This window comes from Gracilinanus agilis, chromosome 1 (genome assembly GCF_016433145.1).
Source record: "Gracilinanus agilis isolate LMUSP501 chromosome 1, AgileGrace, whole genome shotgun sequence".
NCBI lineage: Eukaryota > Metazoa > Chordata > Mammalia > Didelphimorphia > Didelphidae > Gracilinanus > Gracilinanus agilis.
Window position 1 is genome coordinate 565961096 of NC_058130.1, and position 19833 is coordinate 565980928.

The 19833-nt window shown below is 32.9% G+C and overlaps 1 protein-coding gene across 1 annotated transcript in view; it reads right to left on the reverse strand.

Moving 5' to 3' along the window:
* Positions 1-19833, reverse strand: part of CDH19 (cadherin 19) — a 94291-nt gene that overhangs the window by 43674 nt on the left and 30784 nt on the right. The window contains exon 7 of the mRNA XM_044658088.1: positions 7109-7230. Within this exon, the coding sequence (XP_044514023.1) occupies positions 7109-7230 (122 nt within the window). The remainder of the gene's footprint in view (positions 1-7108; positions 7231-19833) is intronic.

Sequence of the window (19833 nt, forward strand, 5' to 3'; positions counted from 1 at the left end):
TGTCTTAGTCTTTCAGATGGCCCAGGTACAGGAGACAATACAGCCCTGATTTATATTTACTGTGGAGTTACTCAGTCCAGCACTCCTGTTCCTTAATTCAGGTTTTGTGACTAAAGTGTGATATGTTAATTATTGCCAAAATATGTAAGAATAACTGAGTGATCAGCCTGGTAGGGAGGTGAAAGGCTTGTTTGAGGGTATGGAAATTGTTTCCAGAATGCTGCTTAGCAGAATTTTTCTGAGCTGTAATGGGAAAGACTTGTCTTTTAAGGAAGGAAAAGGCTTCTGGGATCCAATAGTGATATAGTACAAAAGACAGAGAATATTCTGTGATGGTTAGAGAGGCAATTCTAGGGCTCAACTTAGACTGGACCTCTTCTGACCATCTAGGCTACTAATGCTTGAGTGACACAAGGATGGCATGAGCCAGTGACAGCTTTGGCCTACACATGGAGCCCCTCACTATGTGTCCCTTGGGACGTGAGGAAATGCTTTCCTATCTGCCTTCCCTTTTTGGAGCAAGTTCCCATAATCAGCACTTAATGCAAATTGTAAATTAATGTTTCCATCTCCCCAAATAACCTATTAGATTAATAATTGGAAAACTATCAAATTGTTAGGGAACACACTTTGAGAAGTAGGTGAAGTTTAGTGATAGACGACTTGTAGCTTGAAGCCTTAATTTACCACAGCTGAAGTTCAGATCTTGACCTAGAAATAACCCAGGGCTTTCTGGATTTCCTCCAGAATCTGGGATAAAGAAATTTATCTGTAAAGTGTGGCTATTCAAGTAGTTATAGATGCCATACTAATGTGGGCCTTACAAAAGGATATTTTTTTTAACAGAAACATCACATGCCAACTCTGCAAACAACTTAGGGATCAAATTTCCTAAAAGGTTTAATTCCTGTCAGAGGATGATTTCTGGGGGTAAAATCTGTTGGCTAAGATACCCAAATGTTAATGTTTAGTATCAGTTTCTATTGTGCTAATTTTCTTTCTTTGTATCTGGTGTTCTAGTTTTTGCCCTAGTCCTAGGTTCTATACTTCTGCCTTAGGGAGGGATGCTCCCCCTTGTGACCTGTCTGTCAGTCTGGGGAAACAGTCTCTGATCTCCGAGCCTTCAGGACCCTGGCATTCGCTGCAGAAGTGCCTCTGAAGACCCTGTGCCCACAGCTCCTCCTCCTGTCCTCCCCTCTAAGAGATTCTATGCCCCTTCTCAGCTTGAAGAAGCTACAGAAGATGGAAACCATCGACCCTCTTCCCTTAGACATTTGGAGGAGAAGTGGGGAGACAGCATGGGACTTTGTGGGACATTGTACCCCAGAGACAGCATAGAACATTGTACCCCCATAGTGAAAAAATTTTTTCAGGCAAACTATAGGCAGGAAAATCCCTTTGCTTCCACTATGTGCCCTTCCCCTTATTCTTAACTGCATAGCAGCTTTTGTAAAGGAATGAATTAACACCATTTAGCTTATGCTCCTGCATCAGTATTAACTGACAACCCCCACCCTTGATACCTTCTGAGACAAACATCCTCTATGCATTTAGATTGTATCAGCCCATTCTTTGGACTGGGTACAAAGGTGAGGCAAAGGAAGGAATTACAAAATATAACCCTATTAAACAACTTTAATCAGCTTATATTTATTGTTTTAATCTTTTTTTTGGAACTATGTCCTCTCCATGTAATCCTTCTAGATAATCAGTATTTTAATGATAAATTGTAAATTTAATAGTAAATAAAAAGAATTCCAATAGTAGATTGAATAATTATGTATAAATACCAGTAATCAATAATCATATTGTGATTAAAATAATAAGGAAAAACCCTTGAAATGCCTTGCAAAATACTTTTTCCAAGGTGAGTTGCATGCATATCTTCTGTGTCCTGGAATATGTCCAGATTTATGACATCTCTGTTGGCTTTGAAACTGCAGTCACCTTGGCTATTTCCATATATAAAACACAGATGACATAATCAGTCAAAAAAGAAAAAAAAACTTTTACTTTTTTGAAGAAGGAAACCTTTTAAAAGATGAAATTCTGTTTGCCTCCCTGAAGAAGAAAAATTCAGCTGATTCCTTTCTTTGTGAAGGGAGTTTGTGTAATCTTACTTTCACTAAGACTATAAAAGCTTGAGTGGTTCAGACCTCAGTGTCTTAGTACATGCTGCCATGTGTTTGATCCTGATGTTATGATTTATTGACCTAACAATAAATGTCAGGTTGGCTTAGAAAATTTTTCCTCAGGATTTATTTTTCTTTTATGGCATATAGTAGGTGCTTAATAAATGTTTATTAACTAAATGGCATATAAATTAGAAATAACTTGAAGAATTAATGTCATATGAATACATATGAATATTTATTAAGCTTAGTTTTAATTTAATCTGCTGGGATTTTAAAAATTACTTTATTTTCCTTTCTTTTTCTCATAAAAATGAATAATTATTGTGATATAAAGTATTCTAGCTTCACTGTCCAAAAAATTTTACACATAATTAACATACACTAAAGCTTTTTTGAAAACAGATTTATAGGGAGGAGGAGTCAAGATATAGTAGCTTAGAAGTAGCAAAAGTTGATTCCTCTGTGAAAATTCTTCCATACCAATCAAAACCAAAGTGCTTCAAGGGGGACAGAAAACAAAATCCAACAATAAGACAGAGCTACAGGATCCTCTTGCTCAAATCAACTTAAAAGATACACAAAGAAGGTTGAATTCTCTAGTTTAAGGAAGAAAAAGAAGGAAGGTCATAGGGTTCCTCCCCACCTACTGTGCTGAGACTGGGGCATTCAGTGAGATCTCAAGGTGAGATTCCAACCAGGACAAAGTGCTTTGCTACCACAACTAGGTGAAGCTCAGGGCTCCAACTACAGTTGGCAAGGAGGCAGCTAGAGGAGAGAAGCAGAGAAGAGGGTAGACTAGTTGCAGCCTTCAGCTATCACACCTCTATTTTGGGCCTCTGCCTTTGGAAGTTTTGGCCTCAGGGCACATTCAGCTCTGTAGATCAGCTCAACTGGCTTATTCCACTTTATCAATAGTGCAGAGAAGAAGCCTCCTGAGGGCAGAAAAGCTCAGTCTCAGTCTCACAGAGCTAATAAACAACCAGAAAAAGTCTACAAAATAGATAGAAAGCCAAACTAAACAAGATGGAGCCACAGGTCTCTCCTACTAGATCCAATCTGAAAGGTACATAGAGAGATAAAGTCTAATTCTTGGGAATAAGGGAAAGATCCAACACCCCTCCTCCACCTACTGAGCTAAGATCCTCAGGAAGAATGCAGCTGACTGGGATCCCAGGGCAAAGGCTGCAACTGTGATGGAGTACCTTGGGACCACCATGGGAAGCTCAGGACTCTGACCTGAAAGCTGGCAGGGATATGGCTGGTTGAAAGGAGTAGAGAGGAGAAGGAAGGTAACTATCTTCAGCCTCTGCTGGCAGCTGGGGAAGATCTGGCCTCAGGGTACATTAATAAAAAAGGTCAGCTTCATCCTAATCCAGTTAATCAGCACAGCTGAGAATCATTACCTTCAGGGCAGAAAAGCCCAAACTCAGAGATCCAGTAAATAAATAGAGAGGCAAGAATATAGCCAATAAGGAAGAGGAAAGAAGTGAAAAATATGAGTAAGCAACAAAAAAATAAAAAAGAAATTACAATCGACAGCTTCTATTCAGGTAATGAACAAATGGAAGAAGAGGAGGAGCAAGAAACACCAAGCAAAAACTCAGGAACTCCAGCGAATGGGACCTAGGCTTTGGAAGAACTCAAACCACAATTCAGAAAAAAAAAATTAAGAGAGGTTGAAGAAAATTGGGAAAAGAACTTAAGAAGCAAAATAGGTCATCTGGAAAAAGGGGCACATGATCTAAAACAAGAAAATAGTGTCTAAAAAGCCAGAATCTACCAGCTCTAAAATGAGGCAAAGAAAGTAAAAGGTAAAAACAATGATGATCTACAAAGAAAAATAGAACAAAAGGAAAAGGAGGATCAAAAAGTCAGGGATGAATTTCCGTCTTTAAAAATTAGGATGGAACAATTAGAAGTGAATGACTTTACAAGGCAGAAAGAATCTATAAAACAAAATTAAAAGGATGAAAAAATTGAGGAAATATGAAAATAGATTTATTCTGTTATTCTGTTATTCATGTATTATTATAATTCAGGCAAAAAAAAAACCCAACTTTACTATAAAGACTTTTAATGCACACTACCTGTTAATATCAATCCTACTTCCTCTTGAAACACTAATAGACAAATAAAATTTAATTGAAACACAAGCATCATATCAATTGAATTGAGTTAAAAAAACTTTATTGTTTTGTTGTTGGATGTTTTAGTACCCAATTCTTTGCGACGTCCTTTGCAGTTTTATTGGCAAAGATACTGGAGTGGTTTGTGGTTTCCTTCCCTAACTCATTTTACAGATGAGGAAACTGAGGTCAACAGGATTAAGTTATTTGCCCAGGATCACACAGCTAAAAAAGTGTCAGAGACCAGATTTAATATCACATCTTTTTGACTCCAAGCCCAGTACATTATCTGTTGTGGCCCTTAGCTACTTAGAATATGCCTTATGCTTGTTTCTATGTTATAGATAATCTTTGAGGATATAAAAATACATTTAGAATGTCAGCCTTCTCAAAGTGCTTATACGATAATGGAGACCTTTGCATCTATATTGCTATGGGCCAGATGGTCTACTACTCCATGACTATGAATCACATTAGCAGAGGCAATGTTTTTCATGCAAAGACACTCAACCTTTTATTAAATCAAAATATATTTGATATCACTTTCTGATATTATAGGCTTTGAGAGCTTCAGCTAGTCGTGTAACTGTTAAGTTTTTTCATAGAGAAATTGATTAAGTAATTAAAATGCCATAGTTTTTGTAGTTTTGAGTTTCTAAGAATTTTATTTGATTCTGTCATGTGTTAAGCATAGGCAATATTAAGCAGAAGTAAAAAGCACATGTTCTGCTCTTTTAATTCAGTCATTTCAATGTAAGTCTATAGGAAACACCTTATTTTTAATATCAGTTATTAGTGATGTTACATAACCTATGATGTATGATGGAACATAAATAGTCCTTGATATAATATTTTTAATGAAATAGTTCATATCCATCTGGCTAATTTCATTTATCACTTTTCTAGTTAAGAGTAGCAGACACCCTATAGAAATGAACATTTGTTTTGAGTTTATCCTTGCTACAGTCTACAAAAATTTTCCCTAGATATCTTTCTCCATTTCACATAATGGATTTTCCCCTATATACAAATCAGTTTTCTAGTTAACATGAAAAATATAAAAAATATTCACTAATTAATTATGTAATGTCAGAAATGTGAGCTTTTATACGGAAGGTGAAATAATTTTAATCCAACACACCAAAAAAATGGCTTTTAAAGCAATAAACTTGACAATTATTTGTTGTATCCTTAAATCAATACTTGAGAAATAAGGATGATGTGCTCATAAAATGGGCATATGGCATTTATTCTTTTTCCTGGAGTAAAAGACAAATAACATTATTAAAAATGTGGAAAAATATTTTTAGTATTATTACTTCAAGATATGTCAAATATTGTCATTTTTTTAGAATTTCATTTTCAGAGATGCCCAAACTTTTCTTGAACTCTCTCTAATTCTTTCCCAATTGGTATAAAAATGACTTTATAAATAATGAATTTGGTCACAGATATACCAAAAGAAAAAAGGCTCTCTGCTTTTATAATAAATATCTTTGTATTTCTTGACATTGAAAGCCTTGGCATTTCAGTTGCTGCAGGAGACATTTATTCCATTGTAACATTTGTTCTCACATCCTTTATTGTTTAGTTAAACACAAAAATCAGAAGACAGACCAAAATCATCCTGCAGTGTTCCCATAACAGTATTCAATGCAAGATAAAAATATGCCAAAGATTTTTACCATAATACTTACCAACTTTTCAATAAGTTGAGAAATAAAGCATTTTTAAATTTAAAAGCTTTTATAAAATTCCAGAAAGAAAGATTATTGGGTGTTATATGTAAAATTAGTTTGAAGAAATGTTGGTCCTTCAAACGTTTATTATTTGATCATTCTAGATATCATCAAATCAGCTAGTCAATTAACTAGATTATATTAGAATTTTTATAATAGGTAAAGTTTGGCCTATGAAAAGTATTTGAAGCTGAATCTCAAAGAAGAATAAGATTAACCACTTATAGCTTATTTGTGTGTGTGTGTTTTTAACTGGAAATTGAACTAGGGCTTCACTGCAAACATTTAACAAGTGGAATCAAGTATTCATTAATATATTTTTGAAATCATGTTGATTACTCTGTATTTATTAATTATAATAACTTACATAAGTAATACTACTTCAACACGGGTGGACTTTGTAAGGTTATTTAGCACCAGGGTATTATTTAAATTATTTCTGTTTCCTTTTCTCTGATAAAAATTATTTTTAATTGTCTAAATTTAACTTAATTTAAGTTAAAAATTTACTGAATAATTGATCTAAATATGCAAGAAAATCTCCTATACCAAATTTTCACAGGAATAGGATATATGAACAAAAGCAATTAGCATTTGACTTTCAGAAGAAACCAATTGGTGAAATTCATACAGTAAAGGCTTCTTGATTTAACTTTATTAGGAGACTAGACTTGTTGATCTATATGTAACATCACCAATTAATTGGCATAGCACACTTCTGATTGGTATTAAAAATAGATTGTCTTATTCTTCACTAGTCAAGAAAGCTGCTGTGAAACTAACAGGGGTCTCATTTAATTTAAGATCTTATATCAGGAAAATAATTCAGATTTCTTTAGTGTTACAACTTCTCTTCCATTATAATTCCTCATCTTTTACCTTTCCAGTTTGAATATCTTTTATGAAAGAATGTCAAGACTTGGAGTTCATCTACATTCTTTTTTCAGTAAGCTAATGGTTCAAAGAAAGCCTTGTAATAACAAGTAACTACAAAAATACAATGCTTGGGAAATATGCATTCTCTCTTTCCAGGAAGGGACACTGTGTTGATAATAAAAATACCTCCATGCAGTATAAAAAGTACATGGTGTTCCTAAATTTTACTCACTTTTTTCAGTGGCTGTAACAGTTAGATTGTGCCACGCATCTATCTCCCGGTCTAGCGGTTCAGTTATAATGATGGTACCATTGTCATCAATGCTGAATAAACTGCAGCCAACAATAGAATACCTGAGCCAAAAAAGAAAGAGTTTCTTAATGCTGAGCTATAACCTCTAAAATGGTGATGTATAAAGGTATTGTCATCCCCCCAAATATAATAACATGAATAACATGACTGTGAGTAGGAATTGCTATAAAAGAAAACTCATCAACAATATTCATTTCAATTGTCTCTGAAATTCACTACAGCCAACATGATCTTAATTAAGTTTAAAAATATGTCACATCTAACCCTAATATGAACTAAAGGAAAAATGCATTATTTATTCTCATTGCTTAAGAAGGATCAAAATAGCTGTTTTACTTGGTTGAAAAGAAATGGTAAAAATTTTACTTAAAACATGAAAAAGAGTAGCAAATTAATGGAGATTTAATTGGTATTATATCTATTTTTCTGGAGAAGAGAAAGTACAAACCACCTTCCCTGTCCTTATTCTAACTGGGCTTAGTTTATTCTCTAATCCAAAAACATATGTGCATCTCATTCTGGTACTGTGGATAAGAAAAGCAGCTTGGGGCATAATTACGCTAATTATATAGGTACTGCTGTGCTATAGTGTCAAACCAAGAAGAACTTTTTAAAGTGAAATATACCACAGTCTTTAATAAAAATCATCCTACAAGTAGGACAGATAGAGCTTTAATGGTTCTAGAAAAATGAGATGAATAAAAGCAAAGCCCTTCTCTTCTTTCTTCCAGCTGTGAGGTGAATTAACTGGTTCCTTCTTGTACCAAAAGAAAGAGGCACTTCTTCAAAAATCTATTATGATATTGCTAACTAAAACACTAGTTGAAGAATTCTCCAGTGGGATGAATATAGAATAAATGTAAAATGTACAGTGATCAAAACTTTGAAAGTGCTTAACATGACACATAAGCCTGAAAGTGATTAACAACAAAAATAAAGAATAACGATTTGGACACAGTAAGATTCCCAGGTCAAGGTATGAATACTTTTGAAGACTAATAAAAGATCAATAACTTTCACCATTATTATGCATTGAATGAGTATATTATTTTAATTTAGAATAAATGATTTGAAAAATATAGGTGTAGGTGTAGTGAGGTACTGCTTTATAGAAATACTATTCTTGATTCTATCCAGTTGTCTCTAGACATATTATTTAAATAAATCTTCTATTTAATGCCAGAAAAAGCATTAGAGATCATTTAATCCAAATTGATACATGAAAAAGTTGCTATTTGCCAAAGCCATATATATATATATATATAATAACAGAGCTGGAATGCATAACCAGGTACTTTGTAATCAAATCTAGTATTCTCCCCCCCCCCTTTCATATAACATGCTATATTCCAGTTTTTATTTCTAATTGATTTGGGGAATTAAGGTGAATTTTAGAACTATACAGCAGTACCTCATTCAGAGAGCTTTCCTTGATTTCTCTTACTTCTCATTCCCAACTCTTAATTGGTAATGATCCTTCCTCCTAAAACTTCAAAGAACCTTGTTTTAATGTACTTACTATGTATTGTTGAGGATGAAAGTAATTTAGTCATATGGTACTTATTCTCTTCTGCAGTGTTAAAGTAAGGAATTCAGGAACATCTAGGATTTGCATATCACTATTTTAGCAAAGTAAGAAAGTATTTGTTGAAATGAATTGAATTGAAAGAGATTTCAGAGGTTATTTAGTAGAGTATGAAAATATTTTATGAAGTCTATCTACCTTGTCTCTCAACAAGTAATTAGCTAGCCTCAACTAGAAGAAATTAAAAGTCAAGAAAATCTTAGTCCTTCAAGGCAGTCAATTTTATTTTCAAATAACTCACTAGAGAAGTTACTATTCAACTGAACCAAAATCTGTCTCTGAAATTTTTGCCCCTTAGTAATATTTCTATGACCAAATGAAATATCTAATTAATGTCTACAAACTACAAAGGTACACTAAGGGTTGCCCTTACTGAGGCAAATTTTTGCCCTGATAATAGCCATGTTTGATTCAAGGCTAAAAAATTTTCACTTAAAGACAAATTAACTCCCTTACTGGATATAAAAACCATCAAAAGTGATTTCTCAGCAAATGTTCAAAGGAGAGTGACCTCACCCTCAGGCTTCCCTTTTTGGTTGCAATTTCTGCATTGTCTAGAGCGACTTCCCAAAAGAAAAGTGTGGAAAGTTTTTGTCCTATAACATTCCATAAAACTGTTTAAACACATTGCTTCTAAAGCATATGATCTTATTTGGACATTAAAGAATCAAGGTGAAATATAAAATGTCTAATTAGAGGTCTAGAAAATTGTTCTGAAGACACTACCAGCAGATATCAACAGAAGTTATATATTAAATTATTAAATCTTAAGTTTATTTTCTTTCAGTTTTACTCTTTTGAGTATTCTGGGTTTAGCCTTTCTTCTGTGTTGAGGAAATAATTATCCATCCCATATTTGATTGATTGTGTGCATGAGATATTTTTAACATCTATCTTTTATAGAAACAAAAATATGAGCCTAAATCTAAATACAGAATAATTTGTACCTGATGCATTAATGTCATCATTTAATGAGGTGAACAGTATGGCTACAAGGAGCTTAACCCCTCTTTTTAACAACAGCCAGGCTCCCCAAGGACTGAAAGCAGCTATCACTTTTGGTCTCAGAACATATAGTAAAAAGGAAATGTTGTTCCCCCGCCATAGGAAACAAAACTGGTCAAGATTAAATAAATGACAATGTTTCTATTATCTGAAGATGGTTACAAACCTCCCAACACACACACACACACACACACACACACACACACACACACACGCCAAGTTTTCTCTTCTTGACACTAAATATCACCAGTCAATTGCAACTGTTCATTTTGTAACAAGGGATGAAACACAATTGAATGATCAATTGAAAGATCTGGGGATAATTGGCTCATAGAGAAGAATAAGGAGAATTATGATAACTGTTTTCAAATTTGTGAATGCAAAGGTCAAAATTACAATAGATAATTTAGGTGAAACAGATTTTAGCTCATTTTTAGGAATATTTAAAAGTAAAATTAGGAGCAATGACCTCCATCTCTGGAAATCTTAAAACAGACAGAATGAGCATTTATATTTGATGTTACAGAAATGACTTTTGATTATATATGTTTTAAAGAAGATGGTTTCTTATATCCCTCCAAATTCTTTGGCTCTGTAATTCTGCATTTTTGTGTCTTGCCACTCATTGGGTTCTGCTTTTCTGGACATGCTTTGTATATCATTGATGTCACTTCTAAAATGCAGTGCCCAGATCTACATACAATACAACAAAATGACTTGAGAATGATACATTATAACTAATAGTCTTCAGATTGGGACACTCTATTTTTCATTATATAGATTGATAGTATTAATATTTTTTTGTTTGCCTACTAAGCATTTCTTACTCAAAATGAACTTATGGTATACTCTAATATTTCATCTAAACCAGTGATGGTGAACCTTTTAACCACCCCCCCCAAGATTGATTACTGTGCCTGCCCCCACATAATTAGTGGGTATGCCCTGCCCCACCCTTACCCCATACTGGGAAGGGAGGAAGTGCTCCCATTGGGCTGCTGGGCAGAGGGGCAGTAGATGTGGAAAAATGTCATCAGGCACGGTGTAGAGGGGAAAAGGGAATAGCTCTCCAGAGTCCCTCTGCTCCTCTAATAATGAACTCTGGGGAGTGAGAGATAGGGAGGGAAAGGGGCTGAATGCTCACAGACAGAGCTCTGTATGCTATCTTTGGCACGTATTCTATAGGTTTGCCATCACTAATCTAAACTTATTTAGGTATCATGTAATTCAGAAATTAACATTTTAATTCAATCATAGAATTTAACAATTATCATTAAGATATTCAATATTTTTACCCTTAGCCCTAATTTTCTTGATATCCTGGAAAAGAAGGATAAAATGTGTGGCATTATTTTGATATGCATGTTTTGTTTAAACAGTTCAATTTATAATCCTGTATATGTTTTTGTCTCAATGGTCCAACTTATAATTAATTTTTAAATAAACCTACTAAAGGTGATATCATTTGTATAACATTATAAAGAGATAATTTCTTTTAAAAACATTATTAGAGAAAATGTCTTAGTTCCAAGCATATAATTCAGTATGAATAGTTTCATAAACAGTATAATCTTTTCTTTTAGTAGTAACCAAAGTTTAACAAAAAGGAAAAGTATGTAAAAATGTAATATAAGATATTGGAAAATTAGATTTAAAATTATTCTATCTCCTATGTATTGCCCAAGAGTGCAGTTCTCTCTCTCTCTCACACTATGTCTCCTAATGTCATACATCATGCTTTTGTTTTATATTTTATATGATGATAATACATTCCAATATTATCTCACATCTCAAATCTGGCTTCAGACACTTCCCATCTGTGTGACCCTGGGTTACTCACTTAACCCCCATTGCCTAACCCTTACCATTCTTCTGCCTTGGAATCAATGCAGCATAGTATTGATTCTAAGGTGGAAGGTAAGGGTTTTATATATATTATATACATATATATTTATATATAATACCACATCTCTAGGTACTATTAATATCTGTTATAGAATCTTACTTCTTAAGAGTAAATGATTTCCCTTTAAGAATAAAAATCTTATAATTATCTTTGACTCATAGTTCCCTTTCACCTTAATCCAAATATTAATTTAATATTTGTCTCTTAATTTTTCTCCCAAAATATTTCTTCTATTCATTCATTCCTTTGGTTAGGTTGTCATCATTCTAGCTCAGTGCAATTCATAGTTCAGTGCAATAGTATCCTGAATAGTCTCCTTTTCTCATCTAGTCCATAGTATTATTGGATTTGGAGAGAGAAAGGATTTTAGAGATCATCTAAATCAACTTTCACTTTTACAAGAGACTCATGAGGAGAAGCAGTTTTCAAAATTCACACAAATATTGCGGTACAGGTCCTGAAATGCAAGATAAAGCATAGATTGTATGATATTGTATTAGATCACTTTCTTGATGACAAATCTTTAGTGGAAACCTGGCAGAATAAAAAGTTAAAAGAAAATCCATTTCATCAATAATTGTCTAACAAAACAAAATAGAAAACCAAGTATCTACTTATATAAAGCAAATTTGAAAATTAACTTCACATTAAAATTTTCTATAGGTTAGGATTCTACACAAATAACAAAATCTCTAAATATATGAATAAAATTTATAAATTAAAGAAATTCTATATAGATGTTATCTTGAAGGAAGAAATAATTAAATAACATCAATAATACTTTGCTATGAAGTGAGAAATAATATGTGTTGAATGCTAAGATTCATCATGAAAAATGTAGAGTACCTAAAATTAAGGAAAATCTGATCTTAATAAAGAAAGAACTAAAATATGCTTTTCAAACAATAATTCAACATAATGATACCCAAATAAAAGAAGTATTTTCAAAGCCCACCAAGTCAATGCAACTAAAATAAGAGACATAGAAAAATTAGAGATAAAAAGATAGATAGATAGATAGATGATAGATAGATAGATATCCAAATCAAGGAAATTCTTTTGAATATGATGGAGAAACACTAGAAGCTTTTGAAAGAATATAAAGAAAAAGTATTGATGTTACAAGCTTTATTTAAGATAGTTATAAAATTCTTAGAGCAATAAGATAAAACTTAGAAGCATAAACACTAGCAAAGAAATGACAAGATTTCCCTGTTTTATATGACATGATAGTTACTTAGAAAATCCCAGAGAATCAACAAACTTAGTAACTGAATCATTTAGTAATTTAGCAAACTATTAGGATACAAAACAAATCAACATAATAATTAATATTGAATCAATTACAAAATAAGAAAGGAAAAGAGATTGGGAAATTTTAATCAATAATACTGTTCTGGATGTATTAAAATTATGATATTCTTGAAAGAAATGAAAAATTATGTAAAAACTTTAGTGGCATTATATATGTATGTATGTATATATATATATATATATTTAATTTGATATTATGAAAGTGGTCTCCTTGGGTTTCAAACAAGATATTCAAGTTCCCAATTAGGAATTTTCATTGGTTATCCCTCATGCACAGATTGACTGTTCTTCCTCATCTCTGCCTCCTGGTTTTCTTAAAGTTTTCTTCAAATCCCATATTTTACAGGAAATCTTTCATAATATCCTTCAATTCTGTTTTCCCTGGATCAATAACTTAAATTTTATTTTTATATAGCTTTTTTATCAGGTGAATGAGGTGTGTATGGACTATTTGCATAGCTGGATGTGAGGGCTTTCAGAGCCCTTTTCATGGTTGCTCATCCATCTTTAGTGTCTACCTCTCACCCAACTCTTACATTTGGCTCCAAGAAGCTGAAGCATCCAGAGCAGCAACAGTGAAACTCTTTTGGCAGACTATCTGTACCAGGGTGAGGATAACTATCAGGCCAAACAAGGCAGTTATTTGAAGGGAGGACTACAAGAAAAAAATAAAGACTTGCCTTGACAGAATGAGAGAATGAGAAAAGTTTGTTCCAACAGTCATGAAGGCAGCTTAAGCAAAAGATATGGAGTGATTAGACTTGCTCAGCTCTAAAAGGAGAGCAACTGAAGATGGTAGGGTCACCCACTGCATTCTGGACATTACTAGTCATCCTGATATTTGTCTAGTCACTGGACTTTTGATGACTCTTGAAAAGAGAGTGAGGCTGATGATTTTATGGCTGACTACTTTATGCAACTTTATCTCACTTACATTCAGTTCATGTGCAAGTTAAGAGATTACCTTTATGATATCATTAGCCCTCTTTGAAACAAAAGATGAACAGTATTATATTGCCTATTTGAAAATATTTCTTTACATGCTGTTTCCCCATGAGATTATTTCTCTTTTAAAGCAGGGATTATATTTTTCTTTTTTTTGAATCCCCAGAGCTTAGAAGAGTGCCTGGAATGTAGTAGTACTCAATTTATTTTAATTAAATAAGTATTTAATAATACCCTACTATGTGTCAGGCATTCTACTAAATTCTGGAGATTTAAAAACAAAGGGAAAGGAAAATCTGTACCCTGAAATAACTTACAGTGTAATCAGGAAAACAATATAATATATATGTATGCATATACATATATATGTATGCATATTTACAGAGCAAACTATATATAGGATAAGTAGAAAATAAAGTGAGAGATAAAGCATACTAGTTATGTGACCCTGGTCAAGTCACTTAACCCTATTTGCCTCAGTTCTTTATCTATAAAAATGAGCTGGAGAAGGAAATGACAAAACATTACAATGACTTTGCCAAGAAAATACCAAATGGAGCCATGAAGAATTAGGAAAAAAACTAAACAAAAACAGGATACCTTCTAATAAAAAGTAATTTCCTTTTTTATATCTTTTAATGGTGTCTGTTTTTTCTTGTGTGTGGTATGAGATGACTGCTGCCCCTGCCTTTTTTTTTACTTCAGTTGAAGCAAAATCAATTCTGCTCTAGTCATGTATTTTTCTCTGCATTTCTATATTTCAATTGCATTTTTGGTCAACAATATATTTTGGATTCTGGTTTTTAATACATTCTGCTGTGTGCTTCTATTTTATTGGCACATTCACAGTTATGATTATGAACTCTTTTTTTCCCCTCCATCCTATTTATTCCTTGTTTATCCTTTTCTTGCTATGTTTTTCCCTTGCCTTTCCTAAAAAGTCTTATAACAAATGGGTTGGTTTTAAGCTAAGGAAGCAAGAGAGCATATATCCCTAAAGTAGATTTTTGGAAGAAGCTCAGGAAAGAATCTTGAAGAACCATTTTACAGGGGCCAGAAAAGATGGAGATTTCTGTGAAGGCTTCTGACTGCCACTCTCTACACATCATTCTGAACCTTGGTTGGGTGAAGGTGGTGGGTCTTGATTGATCCTGTGGGAAACTGGGACTTCTAAACCCCCAAATTTAGAGATTTTCTGGAGAAACAATTGCTAATCTTGCTCAGCCAACTTCATTCACCAACTATGAAGAGATTTGATATAGCAGTACTCTAATTGGGCCAAAGAGCCCAGAGTCCAGGGCAAGTGGGTTCTTGGGACATTTTTTGATCCAGCTTGATCCTTTTACCTTGTTATCCCCCCTATTTAGTATTTAGATTAATGGATATGAGTTATTAAGAGCATTTGAAACAGTTACTGAGTTAAAAAACTTCAGAAGAGATCCAGTCCTTCTCACCCCAGAAAGTGATTCATATTTTGATAGTGTAGCCAAACCTTACCCTCTGTCTTGATTCTCCATATCTCTTTTACCTTGAACCCCAAGTTTACTTTATCCTCAAATAAAATCCTGTTCAGTAACATTAATTATATTGAATAGAATTTTGGAATAGTGATCTTGAAGGGGAATGATATCGCCAGGTGGCTAAAGGGTGGACCAGGACACTCTACTCCATCTTGAGGGAAAAACGGCTTGAGAAGGGGACAGAGGAGGTTTGTCTGGACATTAGCAGCTATGAACACTGGGCAACGTCCATTTAGGTCTCTAACTATTCCTAACACCTTCCCTTACCATCTCCATAACAACCCTTCCATCTTGGGGAGTCCCCTCTTGAACTGCACCCTTTAAAGTCTTCCCAGTAAGGAGGGAAGTAAGCAGCTTTGGCCCACATGTTCCTGTTAGGTGAGGGTAAGTGAACAGAGCTCATCCCCTTCTTATAGTCTGTTTTGCTACTGACTACTATCTCCCTGACCTCTACAAAGCCCATAACCCAAAGAAAATAGGAAAATGACTTATATGTACAATAATTGTATTGAATCTTTTTTCTAGTTGAAGCAGTATGTCTCATTTCACAACATGACAAATGGGGAAATGTGTATTATATGATAACATATGTAAACCCTCTATATACAATTACTTGCTTTCTTGGAAAAAGAGAATGGGATGGGAGGAAGGGAAAAATAGAATGAGATATAGAATTTTGTACATTGTTAATATGAGAATTTGTTTCTCTTGGTTTAGCATATTTAATATTATTTATTACATATTTATAATGAACCATATATATTATTATTTTATATATTATATTTACATGTAAAATTATATATGTATGTGTATATATAAATGAAATCTATATCTATCTATACACATACTTTTCTGGTGGCAAAAAACTGAAAATTGAGGGGATGACCATCAATTGGAGAACAGCTGAATAAGTTGTGGTATATGACTATAATGGAATACTATTGTGCAATGAGAAATGATGAGCAAAATGATTTCAGAAAAACCTGGGAAGACTTCCAGGACCTGATGCAAAGTGAGTGAAGTGAATCAAAGTGAATCAAGAGAACTCTTTATGCAATAACAGTAATATTATGATGAAGAACAGTGAATGTTTTTGCTATTTTTAGCAATTCAATGACAAAGCACAATTCCTAAGGATTGATGATAAAAAATGCTACCCATTTTTGAAGAAAGAACTTATAGAGTGTGAATGCAGATTGAAATGTGCTTTTTAACTTTTATTATTTTTATTGGGGGTTTTGGGATCTGTTTTACCTTGCAACATTGTTAATACAGAAATGTTTTGCATGGGTGCTCTTGAATAATTTATATGAAATTGCAAGCCTTCTCAAAAAGGAAGGAAGGGAGGGAAGGGTGAGAAACTCAAATTTTTCTTTAAAAGGAATATTATAATTTTCATATGTAATTGAGAAAAATAGAATAAAAAGTAAATGGGAACATATTTAACAAGAATTGTTAGGAAATTTTGAGACAATATGTACAAATACAGGTGTAGACTAATATCTTATTCCATATAACATAAGAATTTACAACCCAATACTTTAAATGTTAAAAAATCACATTTTGAAAAAAAAACCAAGAGGGTGGCAGTGTTTATTACAAGTATAACTAGATGGAGACATTTTTAAACAATATTTTATTTTTTAGCAGTTACATATAAAACATTTTAAGACTCATTTTTAAGATGTCAAATTTCATATTTTATCCCTCTCCATATCCCTCCCTCAGATAGTTAGCAATTTGGTATAGGTTAAACATGTGTGATAACATAAGATATTTTTCCATATTGGTTATATAGTGAAAGAAGACTCAAGTTAAATAAATAAAAAAGTGAAAAATAACATGCTACAATCTGCAGCCAGATTCTAATAATTCTTTCTCTGGAGGTGAATAGCATTTTTCATCATTAGTCATTGGGATCATTGTATTGCTAAAAATAGTTGTTACTCCCAATTGAAAATCATACAGTATAGCTGTTATCATGTACAATAGTCACATTTCTGCTCATGTCATTTTGCATCAGTTCATATAATTCTTTCCTGGTTTGTCTGAATTTATCCTGCTTATCATTTCTTATCTCACAATAGTATTGCATTACAGTAATAAACTGCAACTTTTAAAATCATTACATTGATGAATATCTCCTCAATTTCAAATTCTTTGCCACCACAAAAGAACTAGTATAATATTTTTATAAAAATCTGTTCTCTTCCATCCTCCATTTTTATCTTTTTAGGATAAAGATTTAGTAGCAATTTTGTTGTATTAAATTGTATGCACAGTTTTATAGCCATTTAGACATAGTTCTAAATTGCTCTACAAAAAGGTTGGATGAATTCAGTGTGTAAGTAGTATGATATATATTGTATATATTATCATATAATACATATTTACCTGTTTGTCATGTTACTAAATGATATATTTTACTTACACTAGAGAAAAATTCAAGGAGAAAATAAAGTGAGGAATGGTATATTTCAATTTGCATTTGGACTCCTGTTCTTTCTAGGATGGTGGATATCCTTTTTTTCATGAGTACCTTGCAGTTGGCTGAGACACTTGCCATGATTATACTTTATATTTCAATTGTGAACAATATTCTCTACAGGAGAGTGGAACCAATATGATGGAGTAAAGCAGAATCTTAAAATATAGTACCTCACTGCTGTTTTGCTAAGGTGCAGCCTGACAATGGTTTATGTGGATGCCACCTTTGCTGGACTATGCTCCCCACTTGTCCTCGTAAGACAGGCTTTTCTTGCAAAACTTATAAGTTGCCATAAGTTGGAAATTGTTTCAACTTGTCCTTTTGTTTCCCTTTTAATTTTACATGCGTGGATTTTTTGTTGTTACTCACAGAAATAACTTCTAAATTCATGTAATTCACATTATCTATTTTACATTGTCTTGATCACCTTAATCCCTTACCTAGTTAAGAATTCTCCCTCTACAGGAGAGTGGAACCAAGATGATGGAGTAAAGCAGAAATTCACTGAACTCTCCCAAATCCATTACTAATCAACTACTTTGTAATAACCTCAAAATAAATTCTGGAGCAACAGAATCAACAAAAGGGAAACAAATTGAAATATATATATTTCTGTATTAGACATATATATGTATATGCCTAAACATATACATATATATGTATATAAAGAAGCACTGGTAATTTTTTATCAGTGATCTGGGAGATTACTCCAGGGAGAGTGTTACGAATTAAAACAACTCTAAGGTTTCATCTCACAAATATAAACCCCCCAATAATTAGAAAAATAATTGAACAAGTAAATGTTAAAAAGACAGTAGAAAGATAAACACACAAAAATATAAGCATATATAATATATAAACATATATATAACACACTCATATACATATATGTATATACTTAAATGTGTGTATAAATATATACATATAAATGTGTATAAATGAATATTGTGTAAATAAAATAAAATGTAAATAAATAAAATTAATATTGTTAATACATATGAATAAAATTGTGTAAATAAAATAAAATATTATTTAATTATAATAAACAAATTGGCCTTGGAGAAGAACTGATATATTAAAATTTTCTCCCTTCATTGTTGGGGTAGAGGACTATAGGTATGCTACATAATGTATATTGTCAGAAAGCTATAATTTTAAGAGACTAAGTGACTATTCCATCATGTTTCAGAGTCTGGACATAAATCCATGTCATCCTGTCTCAAAGCTTGCTCCCTCTATAGTCTACTGTGCTTCTTCTCAGAGCGAACAAATAATTTTATTGAAATCATTATATGTATCTTTGCTGTAGCCAATAATACAAATATAATTCATATTCACATATGCAAGTATATATCTATCAGGTTTGTATGTATCTATCAGGCAACTAGATGGATAAATTGACAGGGCAGGAGTCAAGAAGATTCATCTTTGTGAATTCAAATCTTGCTTCAGTCACTTACTAGCAATGTGACCCTGGGCAAGTCACTTAACACTCTTTGCCTCATTTCCTCACCTCTAAAATGAGTTAGAGAATTTGCCAAGAAAGCCCCAAATAAGGTCTTGAAGACTTGGGCATGATTGAATAATTACAAATCCATCTATCTCTCTACAATCTATTTATTTTGATTTAGTATGTTTTATTCTTGTTTTCTGGATTTTTTTCATACTTTTTAATGCATGTGATACATAAAATATTTGTTCCTGTCAAACCAGTCCACAGCCATGTATCTAAAATTTGATTTTGTTGTTCTCTTCTCCTGGAATGCCTGTGTCTTACCTCTTCTTGCTCATATGTGATTCACCCTAAAAGACACAGTCATGTCCTACCTCTAATAACTCGTAATTAATCTGTCTTTTCTCTACCTTCCTAAAGAACATTAA